Source organism: Camelus dromedarius, chromosome 23, assembly GCF_036321535.1.
Source record: "Camelus dromedarius isolate mCamDro1 chromosome 23, mCamDro1.pat, whole genome shotgun sequence".
NCBI lineage: Eukaryota > Metazoa > Chordata > Mammalia > Artiodactyla > Camelidae > Camelus > Camelus dromedarius.
Window position 1 is genome coordinate 25,255,406 of NC_087458.1, and position 25,863 is coordinate 25,281,268.

Below are 25,863 nucleotides of genomic sequence, written 5' to 3' on the forward strand. Positions count from 1 at the left end.
AGCTCCAGGAGGGTATTTAATAGTTATTGATAAGGAACCTTACATTAATACAAGGAAAAGTAAAGATAATGAACCCATTTATATATTCGGAAGGCAAGATACCTGAAGGGTTACTTTAAGCATTGCAATACGTTAATCTCACTAGCTGGCAGTTCAGCTCCTGGATAAAGACCTATCTGAAACCTCCAGGAATTCAAATCTATATAATGTGGAGGAACAAAGAGTATAAAATCAATATGAACACAAATATGCTAGCTAGATTTTATGAGTTAAAATATTTTTGTTCTCTGTTTAATTTCTGTTTTAAGTTCATTGATAGGATGTTTAGGCAATAGCACAAGTTTATTTGTTAATATTGCCGTTGTAATAATTGAAGAAGACAAGGAAAAGGATGTAAGTAGGTTAAACAGAACCTTGAAGGTTGTAAAATAAATTCACCTTGTAACATACAGTATTTGATTACGGCCAGAAATGAAAGGCCTAGAATTATTAATGCTTTCTTTTCACTTAATTTTCTTACAGTGTTTTGTGGCTACACTTCTAAGAATGAAATAAGGGACTAGCTTTTGAGCCTGTAGAGTTTTTGATTTATTGTTTCTAATAACATTTGGTCAGTTTTAAAACCTTGGCTAGACTCCAGAAGATGGTTTTTATTGAAAGGAAGGTATTGGTCTTTCATCTTTCTAGTAGCGATTTTCAGCACCACTGCCAGTTCTTCATAGAGGGATAGAACACAGCATGCTGAAGCAACATCCTATACTTGTTATATAGTATGGAATGCTTCATTTGGGGAGAAGTAATAGTGGCTGGTTGTATGCTGTGATTCAATTTAAGTATTATAGCAGTTAACTGTTTCATAGAATTGTATTAGTTTGGAATACACTTTCTGGGCCTGGAAGGAGAAGCATAAGATTTAGTTTGAAGATGCAATTACCTCTTGATTTATAATGTCAGCTTTGTGGCTGGAGTGATTCTGGGACTCCTCAGTCACATACTCCATTTGGACACTAGTCCTAAATGGTTGCTTTAGGTTGGTCACAGAGGAACAAAATTCCTGAGCATATGTGTGACTGCATTATCTTTCTTGGTTAATTATAAATTATTTTTTGGAAAATTAGTTGCAGATAATTGAAATATTATCCTGCAGAGAGTCCCTACTACTTGACTCCTATCTTAGTTAAGCTCATTGTTAGGTAGGCAAAATTAATAAGGCAAAATTAATCACTTTTCTTTGTGAATTGGAGCCGTTAAAGACATTTTTAATAGGGTTGGCATCTGTGTATTGTATATTGTTTCTCAAGAGCTGGTGCTGTTCCTTTAAAAGCAGTTAAAGAGGCATAAATAAGTCTTTAGAGTCCAGGAATTTTGGCAGCTTGCAAACTTTGAGGGGAAAAGGACATCATAAAAGATGTTAGCATTTGCTAGAGAAAAGAACCTTCTCATAACACAGTAGCACGTAGTTTCTCATATGAAGGTGATGCTCTTGAAACACTGTTAGTAGAACAGATGCTTGAATTTGTTTTGCAAGTACTGGTGATGAAATTCTGGAGTATTACCTCTGATTTCTAGCCTCTGTGCTTTGTAGTGTTGTGAACCACTATGAATTGTTGAGCTTTTTGATTTTTACGTTATTTTGCTCTCCTAAATTTTACTTGAAATAAGCGAAGCAATAGATGGAAGCTGAAAATGTTGTTTTACATCTATGATTGTATATATTATTGTATATACATGGTCATACAATAAGTACTGGTTCTCATGTATGTTCACCATGAGGCCCTGGGATAGTCTTTTTGCCTTTCCAGAATTCTTCCCTCTTCTATAAAATAAGAATATAGGGCCAGAGCTTTTCAAGGTCTGTTGTAGCACATAGGTTTTTGATTTAACTTTTAATTTTTTCTTTTGGATTGTTAAAATTGTTAATGTTCCATAAATATGCTGAAAGTTATTAGATTTTCTAATTTAAAAACGAATTGTGGAGTTCATAGACTCAGTCTTCATAGGCAGAATAATAAAGCGTAAAAGAATAGAGCAACATGGAGAAACCATATAAAGAAAATCTGTTTGATCCATTTGTGAATAGTTTTTACAAAGAATAAACAGAAATGGAAAGAGACTATCCCTGTTTTCAGTAATATATTTGAGTGTTAATCTTGGCATATAATATAGAACATCAGTAAATCTTTATAAGAGCATTTTTTTGGATTTAGAATCAGTGATTCTATATTGTAGAGCTCTGTAATTGATTAATCAAAATAATTTAGACCAGCTTCAACCAAGTAGACTAGTATGACTATGTTAATGTTTTACAGAATATTAGCAAAAGAAGCAAATATATTTGGTGCCTTAGGCTGCTGACTTTTGTTTTCTTTTCTAGGATTCTGTGCCCCTTTGGTTTCTCAGGAACCAGGAATGGTTTTTTCACTGTACACTGTAGTTTTGTAAGATAGTAACATCATGAGGTATCTAAATTTCAGGATTTTAGAATTCAAAGGGAATTTAGAGAATATCTGTCTCCTTGTTTTTTTTTTCAGGCAAAGAAACTAAGGTCCAGAAAGGTTAAGTTACTTGCCCAGGATCATATATACAGAGCTAGTCTCTTGATCACAGATGCATAAGCATTGGGAGTCAGGTCACCCTAACTGTGTGACCTTTAGAAGATCACTTCCTCTTTCCTGGCTTTAGGTTCCTCATCTGTAGATGAGATAACTGGAGTTGATGGTTTCTAAGCTTTTATTTTCTAAGGACACATCTAGTTCTAAATTTCTATACATTGTAATGGTTTAATTATGTTTGATATATGAAGAGGACAGAACTTAAAGCATTACTATTAATAGCATCCTTTTAAATTAATAGTCTTCCTTTGAAAAAATTTTAATGATATTTTAATCTGTGAGTGGAAAGCTGGCCCAGTGAAACTTTTATTTAATTGAAATAAATAAAAAGTGATGGTCATAGATTAGTTTTTTGTTGCAAGAATTGGGGAAGGAGAGATTTTGCGTAAACTGCATATCCCTTATTTTGAAGTGTAAGGAAACATTGCCATAACATTACTGTGATTTTCATTTATAAAATTCTCCCATGAGAACACTTGTGTTGCAGGCTTCAGTTTCCCAGAGGTATTCTGTTGATTAGTTAGGGTTAACTTGCCTTGCTGGAACTTGTTTGAAATTTCCAGTTTGGCCACCCGATGGGGCACAAACCACACTTTTTCTTTCAGGCACTTCTGCAAATGAAAGCACAGTATAGCATATTTAAAATAACACTTGTAAATGAGTATGTCAATACAATACCTGGCATTTACAAATGTTTCTTCAATGAATGAATGAATATTGTGTAAGACAGGAAGCTATTTCTGTTCTTTATTATCTTTGTATAATAAAGTGTGTGAGGGTGCGTATCCTGGAGAGATTATACTTGTCCATCCATCCCTGAAGATTGGTCTTGGATCAGTTTTTGGGTGAAGGCCCATATCGTAAGAACCTAAGAATCTTATTTGACCTGGGGTGATCCTGGCTTCCAATGTAGTCCTAATCTGGAAAGCATTTGAGAGACTGAATTATGCTGTCTAGGAGTTTCAAGTATATTTGCATCACAGCCCCCAAAGGAGAGTACCCAACACTCCTGTAGGGTAAGAGAAGATAGTTTTAGAAGTGTTAATTATATTCATTTTTATGCATAAGACTAGAAGAAATGAAATTTTACTAATATTAAATAAATGGATTGATGCGGTGACTTTGCTTAGGAGGTGGTCTCAGGGAGAGAGGGACAAGACTTGCTAATAGTTTTATCGCTTGTTTGTTCACTTCCTGCGAATAGATAGTAGTTAATCCAGTTTATAGGTGCATAGTTAAATGAGTTTATGAATATTATCTAGTTTAACCCTTATACAGTGGATATGACTTTAAAAGACTCTTTTAAAAAGTCTCAACAGCAGTATCAGTAATGCAAGCACGTGAACAAGAAAATGGCAGAGCTGACAATTCTGCTACTAGTACGAGCGTTTTGTCAGCCATATTACAGGAAAAAACAGTGATACTTTAATATACCTGGCAAGAAGTTTTGCCAGAAAGTTTCAGAATAATTAAGGTAATTCTTTGAAATAAAATTTTACATCCATTGTTATCCACAGTGAACTTCACCCTAAATATGTGTTATGTGTTTGGCCTTAGTAAAGGTCCATTTTTCAGCTTTTAGCCACTATGATCAGGTTTCAGAATCAACTGAATCCTGAGGTTTGAATTAGATCTTTGAAATATTGTATTGCAAAATGTTAAACTAAGATTTCTTTAAAGTAATGAACTTTTTCAGTTAAATTTTTCTTTCAAAGTAGTATTATTGATGATAATTTCTTTAGAGAGATTAGGAATATTTTTGTACTATTCACAAATGAAATGTTAAAATTATTTTATCATTGTCTCACATTTTAAAGCTTCCATTTAAACAAATTCTGTGTATAAGGATATAATTTATAAATAATACATACGTTGGAGGTGCATAGTAACCTTTTTTTTTTTTTTTTGATGGTGATGTGACATAAAAAAAGTTTGGAAGACTTTGCTCAAGTTGTACAGCTTAACCAGAGCTAGTTTGTGGGTTGCTTGGTATTTAATTGGACTTTGGGATTGACATCGTCAAAATTCACTAGGGTTCTTGCTCAGTTGTATTTACCTTTTCAGATCTTCCCCTTACCTAGTAAATGCTAAAAGAAGCCAAGTGCTCATGATGAACAAATGCCTTAAAAAATTACTCATTGATTCAACACACATTTGTAGGGGCTCTACTATTTGCTGTAGGCTGATAGATTTATCATTAAATTCTAGCTCTGTTTTCTTAAAAATAGAAAAAAATCAGGCTTTTGTGTGTTTTTGTTTTATATTTTAGTCAACATAGTGCTTTCAAAATTATAAATAGTGTAGAAAAGGAAGATTGCAGATTGAGGACTTAAAACATGGTTGTAAATTTGGAACACTTGTGTAAATGATATGGAAGACTTTCTCCTTGGCTTTTCAAACTTTACATTATACACCTTTAAATATAATTTGTTTATAGGAGGAAATTTAGTCACCTGTTTTCTTCTCATCAGACAGTTGTGGTATCTATGGGAACTGATCAGAAAATCCTTTAAAAGTTGTTTGTTTATAGGTTAGAGGAAAGTATAATTAACCTGCTATAAGCATAACTTACAATTTTTATATTCTCTGTAACAAGAGGGGCAGTATGTTAAGAAAACATAGTTTTTGAGGATGAACTGCAGTACTTAGAAAGACTAGACCAGGAATAAGGAGGTGTAAGTTCTTAAACCCACTTCTGTCACTGACTATTCATAAATAATTAGTGAACAAGTGATTCTTTGAATATTGAAGGACTGAAACGTAACCATACAGGAAAGTGAGAAGTTTTTAGATTATTGTGTGAATTACTTTTTTAAGCTAAATTGGTGAAGTTGTAATTCCTAGAGTAATCCATGTGCTTGGTGTGCTTTTTCTATACCTTAGATCAGTGATTCTTTCACTTTTTGGTCTTGGGACCATTTGAAACTCTTAAAAATTATTGAAGATTCCAATCTCTACCGATGTATGCTATATTAGAAACTAAGAAGTGTCTGAAACACAAGCGTATACAAGCACACTTTCTACTAGCCATCAGAGACATGACATCACATTTCATGTAGCCTCTGGAAAACGCCAGTGTGTACTCTCGAAAGAATGAGAGTTAAAAAAAATAATTGAAGTTACGGTATTATTATGAAAATTGTTTTGACCTTTTGGGTTCCCTGAAAGGGTTTCTGAGAGTTGGCTGCCTTAGGGCACAGGATTTCTTTCAGAAAGTTTGAAGATGATTTGAGAAAAAGCTCTCTAGTGTTAGGAAGCACATAAGAGGATGGAGGGAGTTCCACAGGTGGGGTTTCTCTGTTATCTTCCCCACTGCACAGGATGATAGAGCAAAGAAAATTTTCTTCCTTCAGATTCCCACTTACATTCTCTTTTCTTTGAATTTAATTAGTGGAAATGTGGTCATTTTGTCATTAAGGAGAAAAGAATTAACATTTATTGACAAGTTAGGAACCAGATGTCAGCTGCTATGTTACCTCATTTAATCTTCACAGCAGTTTTGTGAGATAGATGGTTTATTGTTTCCATTTTTACTAATGAGGAAACCCAGGGTTACAGAGACTAATCAATTTGTTCATGGCCACACACCTAGTAAGTGGTAGAGCCAGAATTTGAAATCAAACTTGTCATACCTTGGAGCTCTTGCTTTTATATGGGAATTGTAGATAATAATGGTGGCAGCAGCGGCTGTAACAACAGATGATATTTTTTAAGTGCTTACTGTGTCAGTCACTATGGCACTACTTTAAAAGCATTTTCTCTTTATAGAAAGCTGTTTAGGTAGGTTGTTGTGTTAGCTCCATTCGTAGATTGGGGAACCTGAGTCTTAAAGCCATTAAGTAGCTGATAATGTTGATACTGTTAATTGTGGGTAGCAGAGGTGACATTGTAAGAGCCCTACATCATACTGCTTTGTGAAAAATAAATATATCCATCCATTTACACATACGCACGTTTAGGCGCAGTCTGACTTGTTCTCCAGCACCTGCTGAAGTAATGACTGGTCTATTTTTAGTTCAAGGTCTCTATCTGCATGATTTGGAGATAGTAGAGTGTGGTCTGAACTCTGTTAATTTATATTTTCCTCAAGATTATCACTGTAACTGTTATGAGATAGGCAGCTGGTAAATAGAGGACCTATAAATATGAGCCATGAGAAAACAATCATGAGATATATTGATAAGGGTAAAAAGAGGAAGATAAAGAAGAGTGGTCATTACTGTGGCATTTGGCTTCTAGATCATAGATCATGGAATGTTAGACCTGTAAGGAATTTTAGAGATTACTTAGCCCAATTTCCTATCTTACTTAAATGGGAAATGAGATTCAGAGAGATTGTGATTCAAGGTCACATGGCTTGGTTAGTGACTGAGTTAACACAATCACCCTCATTGATTTTATTGTTTAACTATTTTGAATCAATGTTTGTTAATAACACATACAGAGAACAAATTCTGAAGCCAGACTGCTTAGGTTTATATTCCATCTCCACAATTTACTAGCTGAGTGACCTCCAGCAAGTCACTTAACCTCTCTGTACTTCAGTTTCCTCATTTGTAAAATGGAGATAGTAATAGTTACAGGATATTTGTGAGGATTAAATGAGTTAAAATATGTAAAGTGCTTAGAACAATACCTAGCATGTAGTAGGAGCTATATATTTGCTATTTATTTTTCCTGCAGAGCTCAATGGTATTAGTTACCTACAGAGTCCAACCTTATTAGTTAATATTAGGTTAACAGTATTTTTGTGAGAGAAACTGAGCCTCAAATTTTGTCCCCCTGGGATTGTCCGAGTTAGAGTTTCTTGGAAAGTGGCTTTGTTGATTTTAGCTCTTACTCCTGTTATTTGTGATATTTATATTAATAAATTGTCTGTGAACTTTTTATACAGAGGAAGAAATCCAGGAACAATTATATGGTTTTGAAATAAATTAGTTCTTTTTGGCTGCTTGTAATTCATATTCATTTCAATTATAGACTGCACCTGTGTATTCTTTTCTTTTTTTAAAATTGAGGTGAAATTCACATGTGTATGTCTAAATAGCTTAAGTGAATCATTTGAGTATTAGTGGATATCTAATTTTAGTTCTTTCCATTTGGACATTTAAATTTTAATACTAGAATTGGTTTTAGAGTTGAGAAAGATCTTCTCAACCTCTCTGTTTCACAGATGAAAAAATTGAGGGCAGAAAGGCCAAGATATGTGGTCAGAGTCACACAACTATCTGATAGCAGAGCCTGGAATAAGAATGTTGACCTTCTCCTTACTGCTGTTACCTCCCTGAGACTTATCACTGCCAAATAACATTTCTTTGCTTTTAATTATAAGAATGAATTTTCTTTGTAAGAGTCTATATGAATTTAAATGTTCTTGTTAACGATTACTTAAACACTCTGCATTAATATATTTTTCTGAATCTAATCCATTAGTTCACATTAAGAACCTAAAATAGTTCTTGTGTGTGTCAATTAAAAGACTGAGTAAATTAAGAGACTCAAACCTTAAAAGTACTGTTTATTCAACTACAGAAAATTAGCCATTGCCCTGTCTAGGTAGAAACTTAGGTGAAGAGATAGGATCTAGGAACTATGATAAGGCTTGAGGAGTTAGGTAGAGATGAGAGCAAGAGTCAAGAAAGCTGAAAAATCATTTGGTTATTTCTCTGTAACATATCTGTATTTGAATGTTAACACAGGTGACATGTTACCTGTAGATGAAGAGTATATCTCTCCATCTCTTAACACTCTGCCAAGCCAATGTCAGGGCGTATCTGACTAGAGAATACCAGAATATGTATTAAACCAACTCATTAAGTGTTCATGAGTATCCCCTTCCTTTTTATTTTTAATTTTTAAAATTTTATTTTTTGTACAATTTTTAAAGGTTATACTGCATTTACAATTATTTCAGAATATTGGCTATATTCCCCATGTTGTACAATAAGTCCTTATAGCCTGTCTTATACCCAGTAATTTGTCCCTCTCACTCTCTCATCCCTATATTGCTTCTCCTCTGCATTAGTAACCACTAGTTTTTTCGCTATTATCTGAGTCTGCTTCTTTTTTCTTATATTCATTAGTTTGTCGTATTTTTTTAGATTCCACATATAAGTGATATCATACAGCACTTGTATTTCTCTGTCTTGACTTGATTTCACTTAGCGTAATGCCCTCCAAGTCCATCCATGTTGCTGCACATAGCAAAATTTTGTTCTTTTTATGGCTAAATAGTATTCCATTGCATATGTGTACCACAGAGTGGCTATCATCTAAAAGAAAACAAGTAACAAATGTTTGCAAGAAATGTGGAGGAAAGGGAACCTTTGTACACTGTTGGTGGGAATGTAAATTGGTCCAGCCTCTATGGAAAACAGTATGCAGGTTTCTCAAAAAAGTAAAAATAGAACTACCATATGACCCAGCAATTCCATTCCTGGGAATATATCTGAACAAAACAAAAACACTAATTCAAAAAGATACAATTACCCCAGTGTTCATAGCGCATTATTTACAATTGCCAAGATATGGAAGCAGTCCAAGTGTCTATCAACAGATTAATGGATAAAGATGTGGTATATATTATATGTATATACATGTATATGTATACATGTATGTATACATATATATATAAAATGTCCTGTTCCTTTTAAAAAAAATAATAAAACAATGATGAAAATAACACAGCTAATGTTTATTGAATGTTTCTGGTGTGCCAGGCATTTTACATTTAATTCTTACCCACTAAGGTAGGTTTTGTTATCTCTGTTTTAAAAAGACATTGAATCATAGTAGGTTGCCCAAGGTCACATAGCTGAAAAAAAAAAAAAACAAAAACGAGAATTCACACACACAGGTGTGTCTTATTTCAGAGCTTCTAACATGGTGTTATCTGGTAAGGATTGTGCAAGGAGCTAGTGATGTAAAAAAATAAGTGTACACCTGTCCTATCATACACCACCTATCATAACTTGGGTGGTCTCCTAATCATAGTATATTATGATTGTGTTACAGAAGAATGGCCAGTTGGTTTTGCTCTGGAGGTTGTCAAAGGTATTTACCTTGAAAGCTTTCATAGAGGTGGTGTTTGAACTGGGTACTAGAGATTGAATGGGGTTTGATCATATGGTGAAGAAAGTACAGGGCATTGGTAGCAGTGTAGGCAGATAAGGTCATATTCAACAAAGGTATAAATGGGTGGAAGTATCCAAACATATTAATAAAATCTGGTTTAGTAGGTTGGTTGGAGACCTGATAGTGTGAGTTGGAAAAGTTGCCTGGGAGGGTTCAGGGGGTGAATGGCTTTAAATACTATGCTGTGGAGTTTATTATTTTCTGGTTGTGAACCATTAAGGATTTTAAAGAAGAGATGGGGAGGGATCCGTGCAGAGTGAGATGCATAATTTAGATCTTGGAGGATGCATTGGAGAGACCAAGACCAAAAACAGTAAAACCAAATAGTATAATCAAAAATAATGAGAGCTTGAATTAGTGCCTTATTTAATCAGTTTTAATATGTACTTTTCCCACATTTTAACATCTGTAATCAGGATACATCTTATAATTAATGCTGTGCCATAGATTGATTGGCAGACATTTTTTTTTTCATTCTTAGAAGCATATGAAATAGTGGTGTATATTACTACTAGTGGCATCTTAGATTTGATGAAATATGATAATAATAATAATATATAATATATAATATTTACTGAATGCCCACTGTGTGTCAAACAGAGTGAAGGAGAGATTCAGAAATGTATGGTTGAAGGCAGTGAATGGAGAAAATAAAAGTTCATGTTTTTTCCCTACAGATTGTGGCTAAAACCCTGGGAATCAATTACTTTGGTATCAATTTAGAGAAGTTGATCTTATTCTTTTGTTTATTCAGTGAATGCAGATTTAGACCTTTTTACTTAGTTTTATGTAATACCCTCAAATGTGATCAATGATGACAAAATTGAGACGATACTCTTTCCCTCGTTTTTCAAAATTTGTATAATAGCATATAACAAAACTGTTGATAAGCGGGTGAGTAACTGCCTCTAATCACAGAATTTAAACATCTTTTGATTAAACCTCTCTTTTTGTATTTGAAATATGTGTATTTCAAATTATGCTGCCATTAGTTATTTGCTAAAGAGGATTGCTAAATATTTTCTCTAGAATTTGTTTGCTTAGCATTGTGAACTTTCAAAAATTCAATTCTTGATAGATTGAGGAATTAGAAAATATGTTGACTTAGAGGCCACTGAAATTGAAATTATAATGACCCTGTGAGTTTGGGCAAGTCATTTAGCCTTTCTGTGCCACAATTCTCTTATCCTTAAACTGAGGATAATAACAATTTCTGCTTTAGAGGATCACGTGAAATAAAATGAATCAATAATTGAAAAGCACTTAGGACAGTAAGAATCATAGTTACTACATACAGTAAGTATTAACCATCATTACAAATCTATCCCTAGTGATTTGAAACTAATAATTGAGCGGTATCTTACTTGATTCATTTCCTCTTTTTTATTTATTTTTTTTATTGAGTTATAGTCATTTTACAATGTTGTGTCAGATTCCAGTGCAGAGCACAATTTTTCAGTTATCCATTAACGTTCATTTCCTCTTGACATAACCGAGGGAAGGAGTCAGTGACACAGTACCTAGGTAAAAATGACTTACACTGTTTATTCATTTATTGAACAAATGGAAGTTGAAAGAATTTTTCCTTTCTAAGAAAGTCCGATATTTCATAGAACAGAAAGTTTATGTTACTACGTGTTGATGGTTATTGATGAAAGAAAGAGTTTACATCTTTGAAAGTTTCTTTGGTTTGTGGTAGAGAGAAAAAAACTGGGAAGAAAATTGGTGACGTTGTCCTTTTTTCTTTTGCACTTTTGTTGTAGAGCCTTATTAGAATTTCTGGATTGATTTGTAAGTCTAGAGTATTAGAGAAGAAAATGTTTTAGGGAAAGAGATTACTATCAAATGCAGAATTTTGAAATTCCCCCTTGACCTTTCTTACTTCCATTTTAGAGACAATATTATTTAACATAAGACCTATCTAAGAAGCATTTATTAAGCCATTGTTTAATCAACTTAAATTATGATTTAAAATTTTAAACAATATATCAATAATTAATAATAATAATTTAATGCATATTTTGTGAACCTGTCCTGTTAAACACAGAATATCCTGTTAAAGTAACATCTCCCTTCCAAGTTGTATAATTGGAGGCATACTTTTAGTAGTTAGATCTTTTTTCTCATTAATATTTGAAATTAAATAAAAATATCATTAGTAAATGTAAAGTAATACTATTAAACATTTTTTAACCTATCGCTTTCTGTTGCTTAGCACAGTGATTTATGTAGGTGCTTCAATATTTATGCTTTAAATAACAGAAGTTGGATGAATAGCCAGATATAGGGGTTGAAGAAGGGAAAAATTTAATATAGTGATTTAAACTTAGGGAAACTGGTAGAGAATAGCTACTTCTAGAGATGGTAAATTCATGAAATCAGATTTAAATATGCTGATTTCATGCATGAAATGTCTATATGTAGAGATAAGTAGGTAGAATTAGAAAAATTATAAAAAATTTATCAAAGATAGGATTTATTATAATTGAGATAGTAATTAAAGAATTAATTCACTAAGGGAAGGTATTTGAGGCAGAAAAACAGAGACACAAATAGAGGAAATCTTGTAAAAAACACTGTCACTAGAGTTAAAGATCTTAAGGGTAAATGGACCATCAGCAGTTACATATTTTGTAGACAGGTCAGTGAGAATGAGGATTAAGGGTAGGTCTTTGGATATGACAAAAGTTGCTTATTAGTGAATTCTGAACATAAATTGTCTTCGGCTAACTTTATTCTAGATTTTAAGAGGTTAAAGTCATTGAGACAATACATGTGTACTTTTCATTTGAGAAATTTAACTATTAACAGAGTGAGGAAAATAGGATAGAACCTTTAGGAATGTGTAGGATAAAGTAGAAGATATTTTGAGGATATATGGGATCCATTCATTTCGAAGTAGAGAAAGAACCTTTAATTTTATCTGAACTTTTTACTTGAATTGCATTTCCATTATTTATTGGCTGTGAGACTTTTAAACAGTTATTTTATTTCTCTGAACCTCAGTTTTCTTGTGTGTAAAATGGGGGTAATATTTACCATTCAAGGTTACTTTGAGAATTAGATATAATAATACGTGAAAGTGCCAGCAAGGGCCTGACCTATAGAAGATATTTTTGAGTAAAGTACCTGTTAATTTCTATCATCATTAAAAATAAACCATAGGAGTAACTTTTATTCATTTATTCAACAGGCATTTATTTTAGGGTGTTGGTATTCAATCTTTTCAGTGTAACAAGACCCTCTTTTCAGTGTCATGAAATTTCTTGGAAGCCAGGTGATGGTAGCTGAACTTTTAGAATCCAATGCTTGAGAAACTACATTTTTGACCAAGTGAAAGACTGTATTTTATAGATTCAAAGATGCACATTCCCTGTTCCTGCATTCCAGTATCTTTGAAACAGATTCATTTTAGACATATCATGTGGTTAATTGGTAATGTTTTTCTTAATGTTCTGTGAAATAATTATGCATGTTAACAATTGATGATATCTTAGACTCAGTGAAATACGGTAGTATCTTAGTAAGTACAAATACCTTCAGTTTTGACAAATAGGAATATGTATGTGGGAAACATTATTTAGCCTGTACAGAATACCTAGTTTATTTGGGTTTTACAGTATTCAAACTGGAGCTGTGAAGTGGTCTGAGACTCATGAATTAGAATTTTTATAGATTTATAGGAGACAACACTGCAGAACCTTTAGGTTCCTTTTTGTATTCTTTCAGATAAGCTGGCAAACTGTTACTAAGAGCAGAGTGAGAATTTTATGTTGCCATAACTATTATATTTGGGAAGAATTCAACATGTTTTTACCTACCTATATAAACCGTATATATTAAAGAAGGCTGGAAGCCAAAAGCACTAAGAACTTTTCTTGGGACTAGTAAATGAAAGAGGCTTGAGTTTTTTTGTAGAAATAAAAGGTAATGAAAATTGGGAAAGACAAGAAAGGAATTCACATTTTGATATTTCATGACAGTAGAAATGCTATAAAACAATTCAATAAAATAACAATAACCAACACTTAAAAATTAACTGATATACTGACTTTAGATATTTAGGTTTTGTATTACAAGGTCTGTGCAGTTTACAAACATATTTTGAACTTGTTCTGTGCTGGATGCTGTGGCCTATAAGAGCTGACCTGAGATTGCTCTCTGCCCTCAGAATTTACATCTGTTACCACAATAAATGTAAGAATGAGAATGAGCCATACAGATTTAGTTAGAAGACAGCATTTGTTACCAGCTTTTTTTTTTTTTTTTTGTCAGAATAGGATCTTTAGACAAGGAAGATGCTGCTTTATTCTGTCAGACCTGTTCCAGCTCAGAAGTGCGGCTGTATGACTTTAAGGGCGTTCAGTGTAACTTAAATTACAATGTTGGTGACTGTGACATGTGGGAATACAGTTTTGCTTATTATCGCTAAGTAAATCAGTTACTTGAAACCTTGTCATAGTCTTCCTTTCCGTAATTTTTGTATTTTTATAGGAATAAAAATTTTAGGTACTTTGAACAAGACCAGCCGAAGATGTTGGTTATTATTTAATAATGTTATATTCTGTAATACAAAAATGATTTTCGAATCTAACTTCATGTATTAATTGTTTATTGCTATATAAAAAGTTACTCAAAACCTAGTGGCTTAAAACAATAATAAATGTTTATTATCTTACACTGTGTGTGTTAAGAGTTTGGCGGTAGCTTAACTGGGTGGTTCTGGCTCAGGATATTACATGAGGTTGAAGTCATAAGATGTCAGTAAGGGCTGCAGTCATCTCAAGGCTTGATTCAGGCTGGATCTGATTCTAGGATGACTCACTCAGATGGTTGACAGCTTTATGCTGGCTTTTTTCAGGAGGCCTTAGTTCCTTACTACTTGGACCTCTCCATGGGGCCACTTCAGTTTTTTCGTGGCTGGCTTTCCCCAGAGTGGGTAATCCAAGAGAGAGCAAAGGTGAACACTGCAGTGCCTTTTATGTCCTAGTCTTGGAAGAAGTGCTCTTTCATTTATGCAATATTCTATTGGTTATGCAGTGATCTGTATGAGAGGGGATTGCACATGAGCATTACTACCAGGAGGCAAAAATCACTGGGGGCCATTTCAGAGGCTAATTACCACACCTGATATAAAAATTTAATGGTTTAGAAAAATTTTGGAAATAAAAGGGAGAGTATCAGAAAATTGAGAGGCCAAAAGTAGAGGTAAATCTTAAAAAGTAAGATTTCACTTGAAATAGAGGGCCATGTGTCTTTTTCTCAAAGAAAGATGGATTATAGAATGAGTAGTACTTGGGTAAGATACTTTAATAATTTTCACATCTCCAGTGGTAAAATGAGAATCATATTTACATCAGAGAGTTATGGGCCTCTGTTAAAGTAGTGTGTTTAAAATACTCTAAACAATATCTGATAGTAGGCATTCAGTAAAGGTAACTGTTACTACTTTTATAACTGACCAGTATTTGTGGCCGTCAGATCTTCAGCGCTCATGTGTATTCAGCCCAGTCTAACCTAGCTTCTGCCCCATCACTTGACTGAAACCATTTTTTTGAAGGTGACTAGTCTCTTCTTGATCTCTAAGCAGCTTTTTATCTTTCTTCCCTTTAATTTAAGATTATATTTTATTACTCTTGCATGTGGATACTTTAAGTTATAAGCTCTAAAGTTGAAAGTCAGAGTCTAGGCATTGTAATGTTAGCTATTTTTCTTTCTTTGTAGTTCAGTTGCAGCATTCCAATTAGATAGATAGATACACAGATAGATAGACAGACAGACAAATAGGCATCTATATTCACCATCCAGCTCAAGAAACAGAACAATTATTAGCATACGGAATCCTTCCTTGATTGCTGTTTCAACTCAAATGTTCTTAGTCTTCTTTTTTAAATCAAATTTTCAGGAATTTTATCAACATTAGCAGTATCGTGATGATGAACAGTCTTTTTAACTTTCCTAGAATCTTCCTGTGTACAATTCTCAGGTCATCTTGAATGCCAGGTTTCTCTCTATCATTTCTCATGATAAAGCATGCTTGAATACCATTGCAACTGAAGAAGAAACTATTGGTAATGCATATTTAGATACACAAAAAAGTGGGGGGACTGTTTCTTTCTTTTTTTCCCTTTTTTTCTTGACCCAAATCCTGGACTTCCAAAAAAAAAAATTTCCCCAGTTTTATTGAGATGTAATTGACATATAACATTGTTTAAATTTAAGGTGTATAGTATTTGATGTATTTGATACATTTATAGATTACAGATCATTACCTTTGTAGCATTAGCCAACACCTCTACCCCATTACATAATTACCATTTCTTTTTTGTGGTGAGACCATTTAACATCTACTGTCTTTGCAACCTTTAAGTATATAATATTGTATTATTAGCTATAATCACCATGCTGTACATTAAATGATCAGAACTCGTTAGTCTTGTAACTGGAAGTTTGTAACCTTTGACCAGTACCTTCCCATTTCCCCCACCCCCCAGCCTCAGGTAAGCAGCATTCTAGTGTTCTTTGAGTTTGGCTTTTTTAGATTTCACATACAAGTGATATCATACAGTATTTGTCTTTCTCTGATTTATTTCATTTAGCATATGTAGGGTTTATGCAAGTTATTACAAATGGCTGGATTTCCTTCTTTCCCGTGCCTGAATAATATTCCATTGTGCATGTGTATCTCACAACTTATTTATCCATTTATCTTTTGACAGACACTTAGGTTGTTTCCATGTCTTGGTTATTGTGAATAATGCTACAGCAAACATGGAGGTGTAGCTATTTCTTCTCTAAGCAGCTTTTGGTAATTTTTAATATATCTTCCTTCTTGAAATGCTCCTTTAATTCTTGTGGCACTGTATACATCTGATTTTTTTCCTTATTGTCTTCTCTGTTGTTTTGTTTCCAGAAGATTCAGATCTTGGCCCACTTCTCATTTCCTGAAAAATTTCATTTACTTAGAGCCTAGGCAGTTTCAGATCACCTTTATATGGATAATTTCCAACTCTTAACCACTAGCTCTGACCTATTTTCCAAATTGTAGGTATCTGTTTTCATCTGTCTGCTGGCCATCTCAGTTGTCCCCTGGATACCTAAAGTGGTTTGCTAACCCAAACTTCTATTTTCTCTTTGCCCTAGTTTTTTCTTTGTTTTTTTTGTACCTTGGTTAATTGTATCACTAACCATCCTTCTCTTTACCTATGCTCACAATCTTGGTGATCTTTAATTCTTAGTTTATGTTTAGTTGCTTGTCTAATCTTTCTATTTTGCTTCTTGGTAGCTCCTTCTTTACTGTATATCACCTACTTTTTTCTTTTCTTTTTTCTTTTTTTCTTTACTGCTACACATTAGGCCTTCAATATGCTTTGATCATTTTTAAAATACTTAACATATTGTATTAAAATTTATCTATGTATATGCCTGTCTTCATGTTTTATTCTTTCTTCTTTCTTCCTTTCTTTGTTACTTCCTTTCTTTCTCTATTTTAACCATTACTTTTATTGTGGTAAAAAAAATACATAAAATTTACAGTCTTAACAATTTTTAAGTGTAAGTGTCAGGAAAACATGAGTGATAATCCAGATGATGAGACAAATAAACCCGGTACAGGAGTATTAAATATATGCACACTGTTGTATAACAGATCTCCAATGCTTTTCATCTTGCAAAACTGAAACTCCATACCCATGAAACAGCAACTCCCCATTTCCTCCCTCCCCCAGCCCCTGGCAACTACCATTTTACTTTCTGTTTCTAAAAATTCAACTACTTTAGATACCTCATATAAATGGTATTATGCAGTATTTGTCTTTTAGTGACTGGCTTATTTCACTTAGCATAAGGTTCTCAAGGTTCATCAAGTTGTAATATATGACAGACTTTTCTTCTTTTTTTAAGGCTGAATAATATTCTGTTGTATGCATATTCTCCCCCCACCTGCAGTTTTACTGAAATACAATCATTACTTCTTTAGAGCCTGGCATAGTGCACAGAATAGGTATCCAACAACATTCATTGAATTAATAAAACTTAGTGAATTCTTTCATGATGATATGAAATAATGTAGAAATATTTATAACGTGACTCTTTTATATGAGTACAAGCAAGGTGGCTAAAACCCTGACTTTATAGTCAAATGGGGAACAAGTGACACAAATAATTAAAACATAAGGTGGAAATTTTAAGTGCTATAAGTGGTTTCAAATAGAGTACTGCACTAAGTACTCTTCATATATAATCATGAATCAGAATTAATATGAGGATTTGTGTTTTAAGTTTTTAATTCTCACAATAGACCTGTGAGGTATATGTGATTACTATTCCTGTTTTACAGATGAGGGCACTGAAGTATAGAGAAGTTAATTTTCCAAAGGTTACACAGCTAAGGTGGTAGCTGTGGTAGCGCTAAGTGTCTAAGCTGGTAGAGTTATGCACATCCCCTGACACCATAGCTCCTTACCAGTGTACTGTGTAGCCTCACGGTAGTTCCCGTCTGACGCAAAGTCACACAGGCATTCCAAACAAGGAACAGGTGAATTGGCAGTCAGCACTGTATTCCTGTTACCAGTTGAGATTTTGTTTCAGCAAACATCTTCTTTCCTGCCATGTGAATGTTGTTGATTGAATAATATTGGTTTTGTGGTTGTGTTTGGATTTAATTTGTAAGATTTTACTGTTTTATGCATTGTTATGAGTGCTGAGAGTTTTGTCCTAGTTTATATATATATTTCAGTAACATTATAACAAAAATAATTTAATACTCAGAAATTACAGTAGAGATGCTGATGTAAAGGATTGCTTTGAATCCTTTGGAAATCAAAGAAATCTTCTGTAATGCACATGAATACATACTGATTTGCATGAATTGAGGAAATTCTTCGAATTTGTTGTTTTGTGTATTTGGATGTACTGCTCTCAACCTAGGCAAGTGTTCTGGGTGACTCATATTATAGACAAACAGTCCATAGGTACTAATACAGACAATACTTTGTAGGTTTTTCCCCCCTAGTTTCCAGTTGGGGATCTATTCTCTTGTCACAGGCAGGGAGTGGTATCCTATTTACAGAGTTCTCTAGAGACTGTTACTATGAAAAACAGAGGGTTTCTTTTCAGAGGAAAACTCATAGTAAGTAGTAAAAAGAGTTGTCTCTGATTTCACCAAGAGTTGTCTTGATTTAAATGAAATTATGATTTAGTTTTATAATCAAAATGAAGGCTATCATAATTTTTCATTTTATAAAATTTAAATCATCTTTTAAAAACTTAATTTGGTAAGCCTTTCTTTTGCAAATTATTTCATTTTCATTACATATCAGAGATTCTTAGTGTGCTTTTTCAATGTGCTTATTAGTAATCATCTTTAAAGCAATTTTCTCCAAAGAAGAAACCCTCTTGAATTCAAGAACTATTTATTGAGCTCCTACTGCATACAAGCCACTCTGCTAGTCATTGGTGGTTTATTTGGTTACTGATAATATCATTTGATTTTGGTACACATGGCTGTCATATTTCAAAAGTAGAAGAACTTCATTCAGACATTTTGAGTCTCTGATATTACCTGCTCCAATGATAGATTTATTTCCTTAAGTGTTCTTTGGCTGGAGTTTTTTGTTCCTTCTTAAATTTTTCTGCTATTAGAGGTTTACTCTGCTCTAAGCAATCTATTCATTTACCCCCTTAAAATATTCTATGGAAGAACTATAACATAACCACCACTCTGTACTTGTATAGGACTTTAATATAAAATTCCAGTCTGTGAGCTGAAATAAAGACTTTCTGATGTTTGATAAGATCTTCTGAACTAAATTCTTTTTTTAGACTAGATGTTAGTGGTCCCTAAGATACCTGAAATTGTAAAGAATATAGTGAGTGTATATACATGTTTCTTAAAAGAAGTTCTATACCTTTGTCATACTCACTTAGGGCTTTTGCAAACACGTAAGTTTAAGAATTAATGGTCAGTAAACATGAGGCTGAGCTGCAAACGTAATCTTAGAAAAGCTGTGGCCCACAATTAAAGGTTTTCCAAAAAGATTTCTGTTTGGGTGTTTTCTGTCACCGGTTCTGACACCAAATGTAGTTCTTTTTTTTCTGACACCACTGACCATTTCTCTGACAACAATTGGGTGTCTTAATGCAGTTCAGTTCTGACACTCTGGAGTGTCAGTTCCTGTCTGACCCCGCAGGCTAAGGGCTTAGCCTCACAAGATTGCCCCAACTTAAGGTGCCAGTTACAAATCGGGTATGCAGACTACCCACACTTCTGCCTGGCTGACTACCAGTTTGGAGGTTCCTATGAGTCTCCCTTCCCCAGGTTTGATAATTTTCTAGAATGACTCACAGGATTCATGAAAGTGCCATACTTGGTATAAATTTATTATAAAGGATACAATTTAGGAACAGCCAAATGGAAGAGATGCATAGGGCAAGGTATATGGGGACAGGGGTGGCACAGAACATCTGAGTCCTCCCCCAGCACATCAATGTGTTCATCAGTTTGGGAGGTCTCTGAACCCTGAAGTTTTTTGGAATTTCTATGGAAGTTTCATTATATAGGCGTGATTGTTTAAATCTTTGGCTGTTGGTGGTTGAACTCAATCTTCAGCTACTTTCTCTTTCTCAGAGGTCTGAAAGTTTTAACCATCTAATCACATTAATCAGGTGGTTGGTTTTTCTGGACAGCAACCCCCTTCCCCCCATCCTGAAGTTATCTTAAGGAACCCCTCCACCCTGTCCCCCAGCCATGAGTCATCTCATTAGTATACAAAAGACAGTAAATTGCAAAGATTTTCAGAGCTTTATGCCAAGAACCTGAAATAAAAAGCAAATATTTTATATTATACTACATTGCATTACTGTATTGCCTCAACTTCTATATAGTGAATCGTATTGAATATTTTTGGATTTAGATGTGTATGACATTAAAATTTTTATATATACATAATTTTCCTATAAAATTTTTTATAAAGCATGGGCTAAAATTAACAAAAATGCATTGACTTAAAATTTTTAATTTTCCTTATTTCATTGGAAGTCTTTTTGACTTTTTATTGTCAGACTTGTTAGGGTTAGTCATGGAACTGACAGGTTGGCCACTAATGTAAAGTAAATGATAAATTCACTTGGAAAGAATATAATTTACTAGACTTGAATACAGAGTGGGTTACCCTGGAGGTTTATTTATTCTTTTTTTGGTTTTTATATGCTGGAATGACTCTAGGCCAGTGTTTCTGGGGAAGGATGATTTTTGTCTCCCAGGGGACAAATGGCAGTGTCTGGAGACATTCTTGGTTGTCACAGCTTTGATGGTAAGGGAGTGGGGTAGGATTGCTTCTGGTATCTAATGAATCTCTAGATGCCAGAGATAGTACTAAAAATCCTATTATGCACAGAACAGCCCCCCACAACAGTTATCTGTCCCCAGATGTCGGTTGTCCCGAGGTTGAGGAATGCTGGAGGCCAATTCAGGAATCACCAATGGTTAGATGGTATTTGAAGCTTTGAAGCTATGGGACTGGATAAAGTAACCTAAACTTATGACCAGCTCTTCTGGTCTGGAGCTTATCCACTTAATTGATTCTTCCATTTTGATAGATTTGGAGAATGCTTTTCATTCCTGTCCCAGAAACACTTATTGAGAGACCAAACTGCTACCATTTAACTACCTAAATATGGTTGTTAATTAATTTATTGGTTTGGAAAAAAACAGTGATAACCTGTATCTTTACGGTCCTAAGCTCTCATGGAGGACTTTCCAGACCTCCATTAAAAAGTGTTTATATCTAAGATAAAGAGAGTTCTGGAGATTGTCTACACAACAGTGTAAATGTACTTAACATTACTGAACTGTATGCTTGAAAATGGTTAAGATAGTGAATTTTATTTTTATGTATATGATAACACAATTAAAAAAAAATCTGTATCCAGTGTTTTGTATTTTCTTATGCAGTGTTCTGTTGTATTCCTCTAGGACCATTCTCAGTTTCTGTCACTATTTTTTTTTTTTTTTAGTTAATAGAGTTTATGATCTCTCAGGTGATTTTTCATTCTTTTCCAAATGCCCCTTAATTTTTAAAGTGTACACATTAGCCCTCATCTTAAAAATGGGACAATACTAGATTGATATGAAAGTATAATATTTGGGTTTTAGCTTATTAAAGTTAATTGAAGTTTTAGCTAAATTCTTAGTTTAGGGACCCATATGTAGTCATTGTCTGGATATTAAAAAAGAAGTAATTGTTTAGCTCAGAGTGCTTGTATTGTAAAGGTTACTCATGGTTTTATGTATTTCTTTCCTTTCTTTCTAATAGGCTTTTAAGGATATGCTGTATTCAGCTCAAGACCAGGCACCTTCTGTGGAAGGTAAGATGCATTAACTTCTACGTTTAGCCACATAAAACCTCTTTTTAAGGAAAGATATTTTAAACTGAACAGTATAAAACTAATATAACCTGCCTGATTATATAAATCTTTTTTTTATAATATTTACTATGGTTACTTTATATTTCAATAAAAATTTTTTTTTGTTTAGCTCATGTTTACCCTACAGTGGATCTCTTTTTATGTCCTTAAATCACCTTAGCATTGTGAATCACAGATAATGATTTAGAGTTAAAGTTCTTATCTGTGTCATACTCCTTCTCCCCCAACAATGTATTTTTATATCTGTTTGTCTATTCATCCATCCATCCACCCATCTGTGAATCCTTAGTTCATAATTCATCTGGGCAACACAGATTTGTCTTTCTATTTCTGTCTTGCCTTTAGACTGGGACTAGTAAAACAATGGAACATATTTGCTCTAAGTGTGTGTGTGATATAAGCATGTATATGTATGCATGTGCACGTTTTGGCAGTTATAAAATGACTGATCTAAGGGCAGTGGTTATCTTTCCAGTTATCTTTATTTATCCTTCCTTTTCTGTTGCCTCAGCTTCTGCTCACCAGCTCATTCTTTATATTTCACCTTTGATAGGTTTGGAGAGTTGTAAGTTAAAGTTGTAGGAGTTTTTATATCAGTAAATAATTGAGCGCTAATTCAACAACTATTTCTTGAGGGAGTGTTCATATTCTTTTAAAAATTTGCATCGCATTTTCAGGAGAGATGACTATGAAGTTATTTCTTAAAACTATAGATCTATAATTAAAAACTCATTGTCTTTAGTGACATAGAAATGTGTGTCTTTCATCCCTAACCATTCTGAATTCAAAATGTACTTCGTTCAACATCTCAAAATCTTTACCAGGGTGTTGGAACTTATGTGTTAATTTTGTAATTTGTCATTGAATTTTGGATTATCATATATTTAATTCTCTAATATTTAACAGAAGACACAAGATTTATCAGACTGTTTAGTTCTTTATTGGTTTATTATCTCTTTATGTGTCTTAAAGAGTATATCCTCAAAATATTTTAAGAATGTAAGAAAAATGGAAATTAAACTGATTTCCTCACTCTGTGTAATGTGCTTTAATATTGATTATTTTAATTTTATTCTAAGATTGGTCTATGTATCCTTAATTTTTTTTTTTAAGTTTTGCTGCCTGGTTTATAACAAAGATATACTGAGATGTGTTGAGCTTTATAGTAATATTTATTCATCCTTCCATGCTGGGTCATGTTGCTAGTAATTCTTACACACATTTAGCTGACATTAGAGAAAAACTGAATTCTGTCAAAGTATGCTAAAATGATAGGTATTTATAGTTAATAGCTTTTTCTTTATCTCATTGCCCAGAGACATTAACTTCTTTGGACCCTGTTATAAAGGGAGTATTGTAGGCTGATCATGAAGATTTATGTGCTGCTTTCCTAAGGGAAATATTCTGCACTTTTTCATTCTTTCTACGCTGTAGATAAATAGACTAAAGCCATGTAGTTTTTATCTTCTTAAAATGAATTTTTCTCTTTAGAGGCACTGAAGAATTGAAAGTGGTTTACAGAAAGTGGTTTACGGAAACATTGTTCTGTGTAGTACTGAGGTTAGGAAAAGTTATTAAAGGAACTGTAATTTATCTCTTATTTGCATTGTAATACTATGTTAATTTACTATCTTTTATATGATGTCAAATCAAAGTGATAATCATTTCTGTCATTCCTTTATTCTTGCTATTGAGTTTCTATTTCTGGGTTTTTATTTAGCAGTTATCTATAAAGTAATGCAATATGAGCAGATTTATCACAAAGTCCAAGATAGGACTTTCAACTTTAAACATTTTTAAAGAAAAAAATGTTTGCTGGACCTTGATTATTTTTTGAATATTGTCTTTTCTTCACTCTCCTTTTTCCTACACCTTAAGTTTTAGTAGACTTAAGACCTTTGGTACCAGCAAGCAAGGCTTTTCTTTTTTTTTTTTAAATCTTAAAACTGGAGTATACCATAAATTGGTGATTCTAAAATCTGCTGTACAATTAACTTAATTTACTTGTGTTTTGTTTCTATGTTTGTTTTATAAATACTGATACTTGCTACCCATCTCAGACCAATTAAAATAGGAGCCTAGGCATTGATAGTTTTATAGATCCCCAGAAACTAAAGTCGAGAACTCTTGCCATAAATAACCTTAATAATTTTAGATCAATATGGTTAATGATAACTTTTTTTAAGGCAGTAATTAGCCAGTAGGTTTATAGGCTTCTTAAGTTTGTTAATAGTTTAATAATAATAATAATTATTATTTTCTTAGCATCTGTAGGATATTTATTATGAAAATGTTCATTGCATTGAACTGAATATAAGTAATACCTGTATGAATTATTTACATATATTAAATGGTTATAACTTAACATAATTGTTAGTATTAAAAACATTTTTGTTGATTTGTTAAGATGAGTATAGTAAAATAAGTAGCTTGTCCATATTTCATAGTATTTTTGTTTAACATGGAATGGATTTATAATTACAGTGAAAGAAAAGTATCTTGAAATGGATTCTTAAAGAGTAAAGTGGTTTATTTGATAAAAGTGAATTAGATAAAAGGCACAGTATATGAAAACTTTTGTTGATAAGGAATTGACTGCTATGTTTTACATTAGTGGGTTATTTTCTTCTGATTTCAAGATAGTATCTTTTATTCTTCACTGATGAGTTGGCTTTTTTTCCCATTTAAAAGTAACCAACCAACCAAAGTAATTTCAGTGTCTTAAGAAATTAAGGAATGTTTTGTTATTCAAATAAATGAACATTCAGATTCTTGGTTATTTTGCTTCATTCATCCTTTGAGGATGAATTTCATGAACCCATTTACTTATACATTGATTCATGGAAAATAAAGGGTTTTTACGTTTATTTAAAAATAATTGTCTTATGATTGTAACTAGGAAGTACTGATATTGTGAAATAATATATATAAAATGCTTAAAGACATATTCTTAGGCATTCCTTATCAATTTATATCTAGTCTCCTTTGATACATATTATTACCTACTCTTCTGTGTGACTTCTTTTATTTTTGGTAGCCATTTACATTTGGAAGTATATGACTGAGAAAGGGACTTAAAATTCTATGTTAAACCTTATACCACGTTTTGATTTTTCAATAATGGCATAATTAATTAAAATGTCTACTATTTTTCTGCAGAAAGAATTGTAGAGCATACATGACAGTAGAATAAGGGTATTAAAGTGACTAGAATTGTGTATTTTTTTTTCATGTGGAGAGGCAGACACACACTTAGGGCCCTTAGAGTCAGTCTTTCATGGAATAATGTTTTGATAAATTTTTGGAAATACTACTAAAAGCCTTTAAACTATATAAGCTTTTTACAAATCCTGGTCTCAATGAAGTATTGGATATTTGGGACAGATTGAATTAAGCTGCAACTTTTAGAGGTCCTTAACATCAGTGAATCAGTCCCATCTTAATAATCAAGATTGTTTTGAGGCAAGACAATTTGTTATAGATATGAAAACAGAACTCTTAAATTGTGGTACCCATTTGACATAGTCTAATTTTGTCAAATTCACTTGGGTAAATATTAACGTCTGTTTTGAGGGAAACTTGCCCCTTCCTTAGGATACTTTTGATACTTTTGACACATATGATTTTATATGTATATATATATAAACTTGGACACTTTATACATTGTATTAATCAATCTATTTTAGTTTAT

At 33.1% G+C, this 25,863-nt stretch overlaps 1 protein-coding gene across 1 annotated transcript in view; it reads left to right on the top strand.

The window, feature by feature from the left end:
- XPR1 (xenotropic and polytropic retrovirus receptor 1) overlaps nucleotides 1-25,863 on the top strand; it is a 164,248-nt gene that overhangs the window by 1,119 nt on the left and 137,266 nt on the right. The window contains exon 2 of the mRNA XM_031435657.2: nucleotides 22,061-22,112. Coding sequence (XP_031291517.1) covers nucleotides 22,061-22,112 — 52 coding nt within the window. The remainder of the gene's footprint in view (nucleotides 1-22,060; nucleotides 22,113-25,863) is intronic.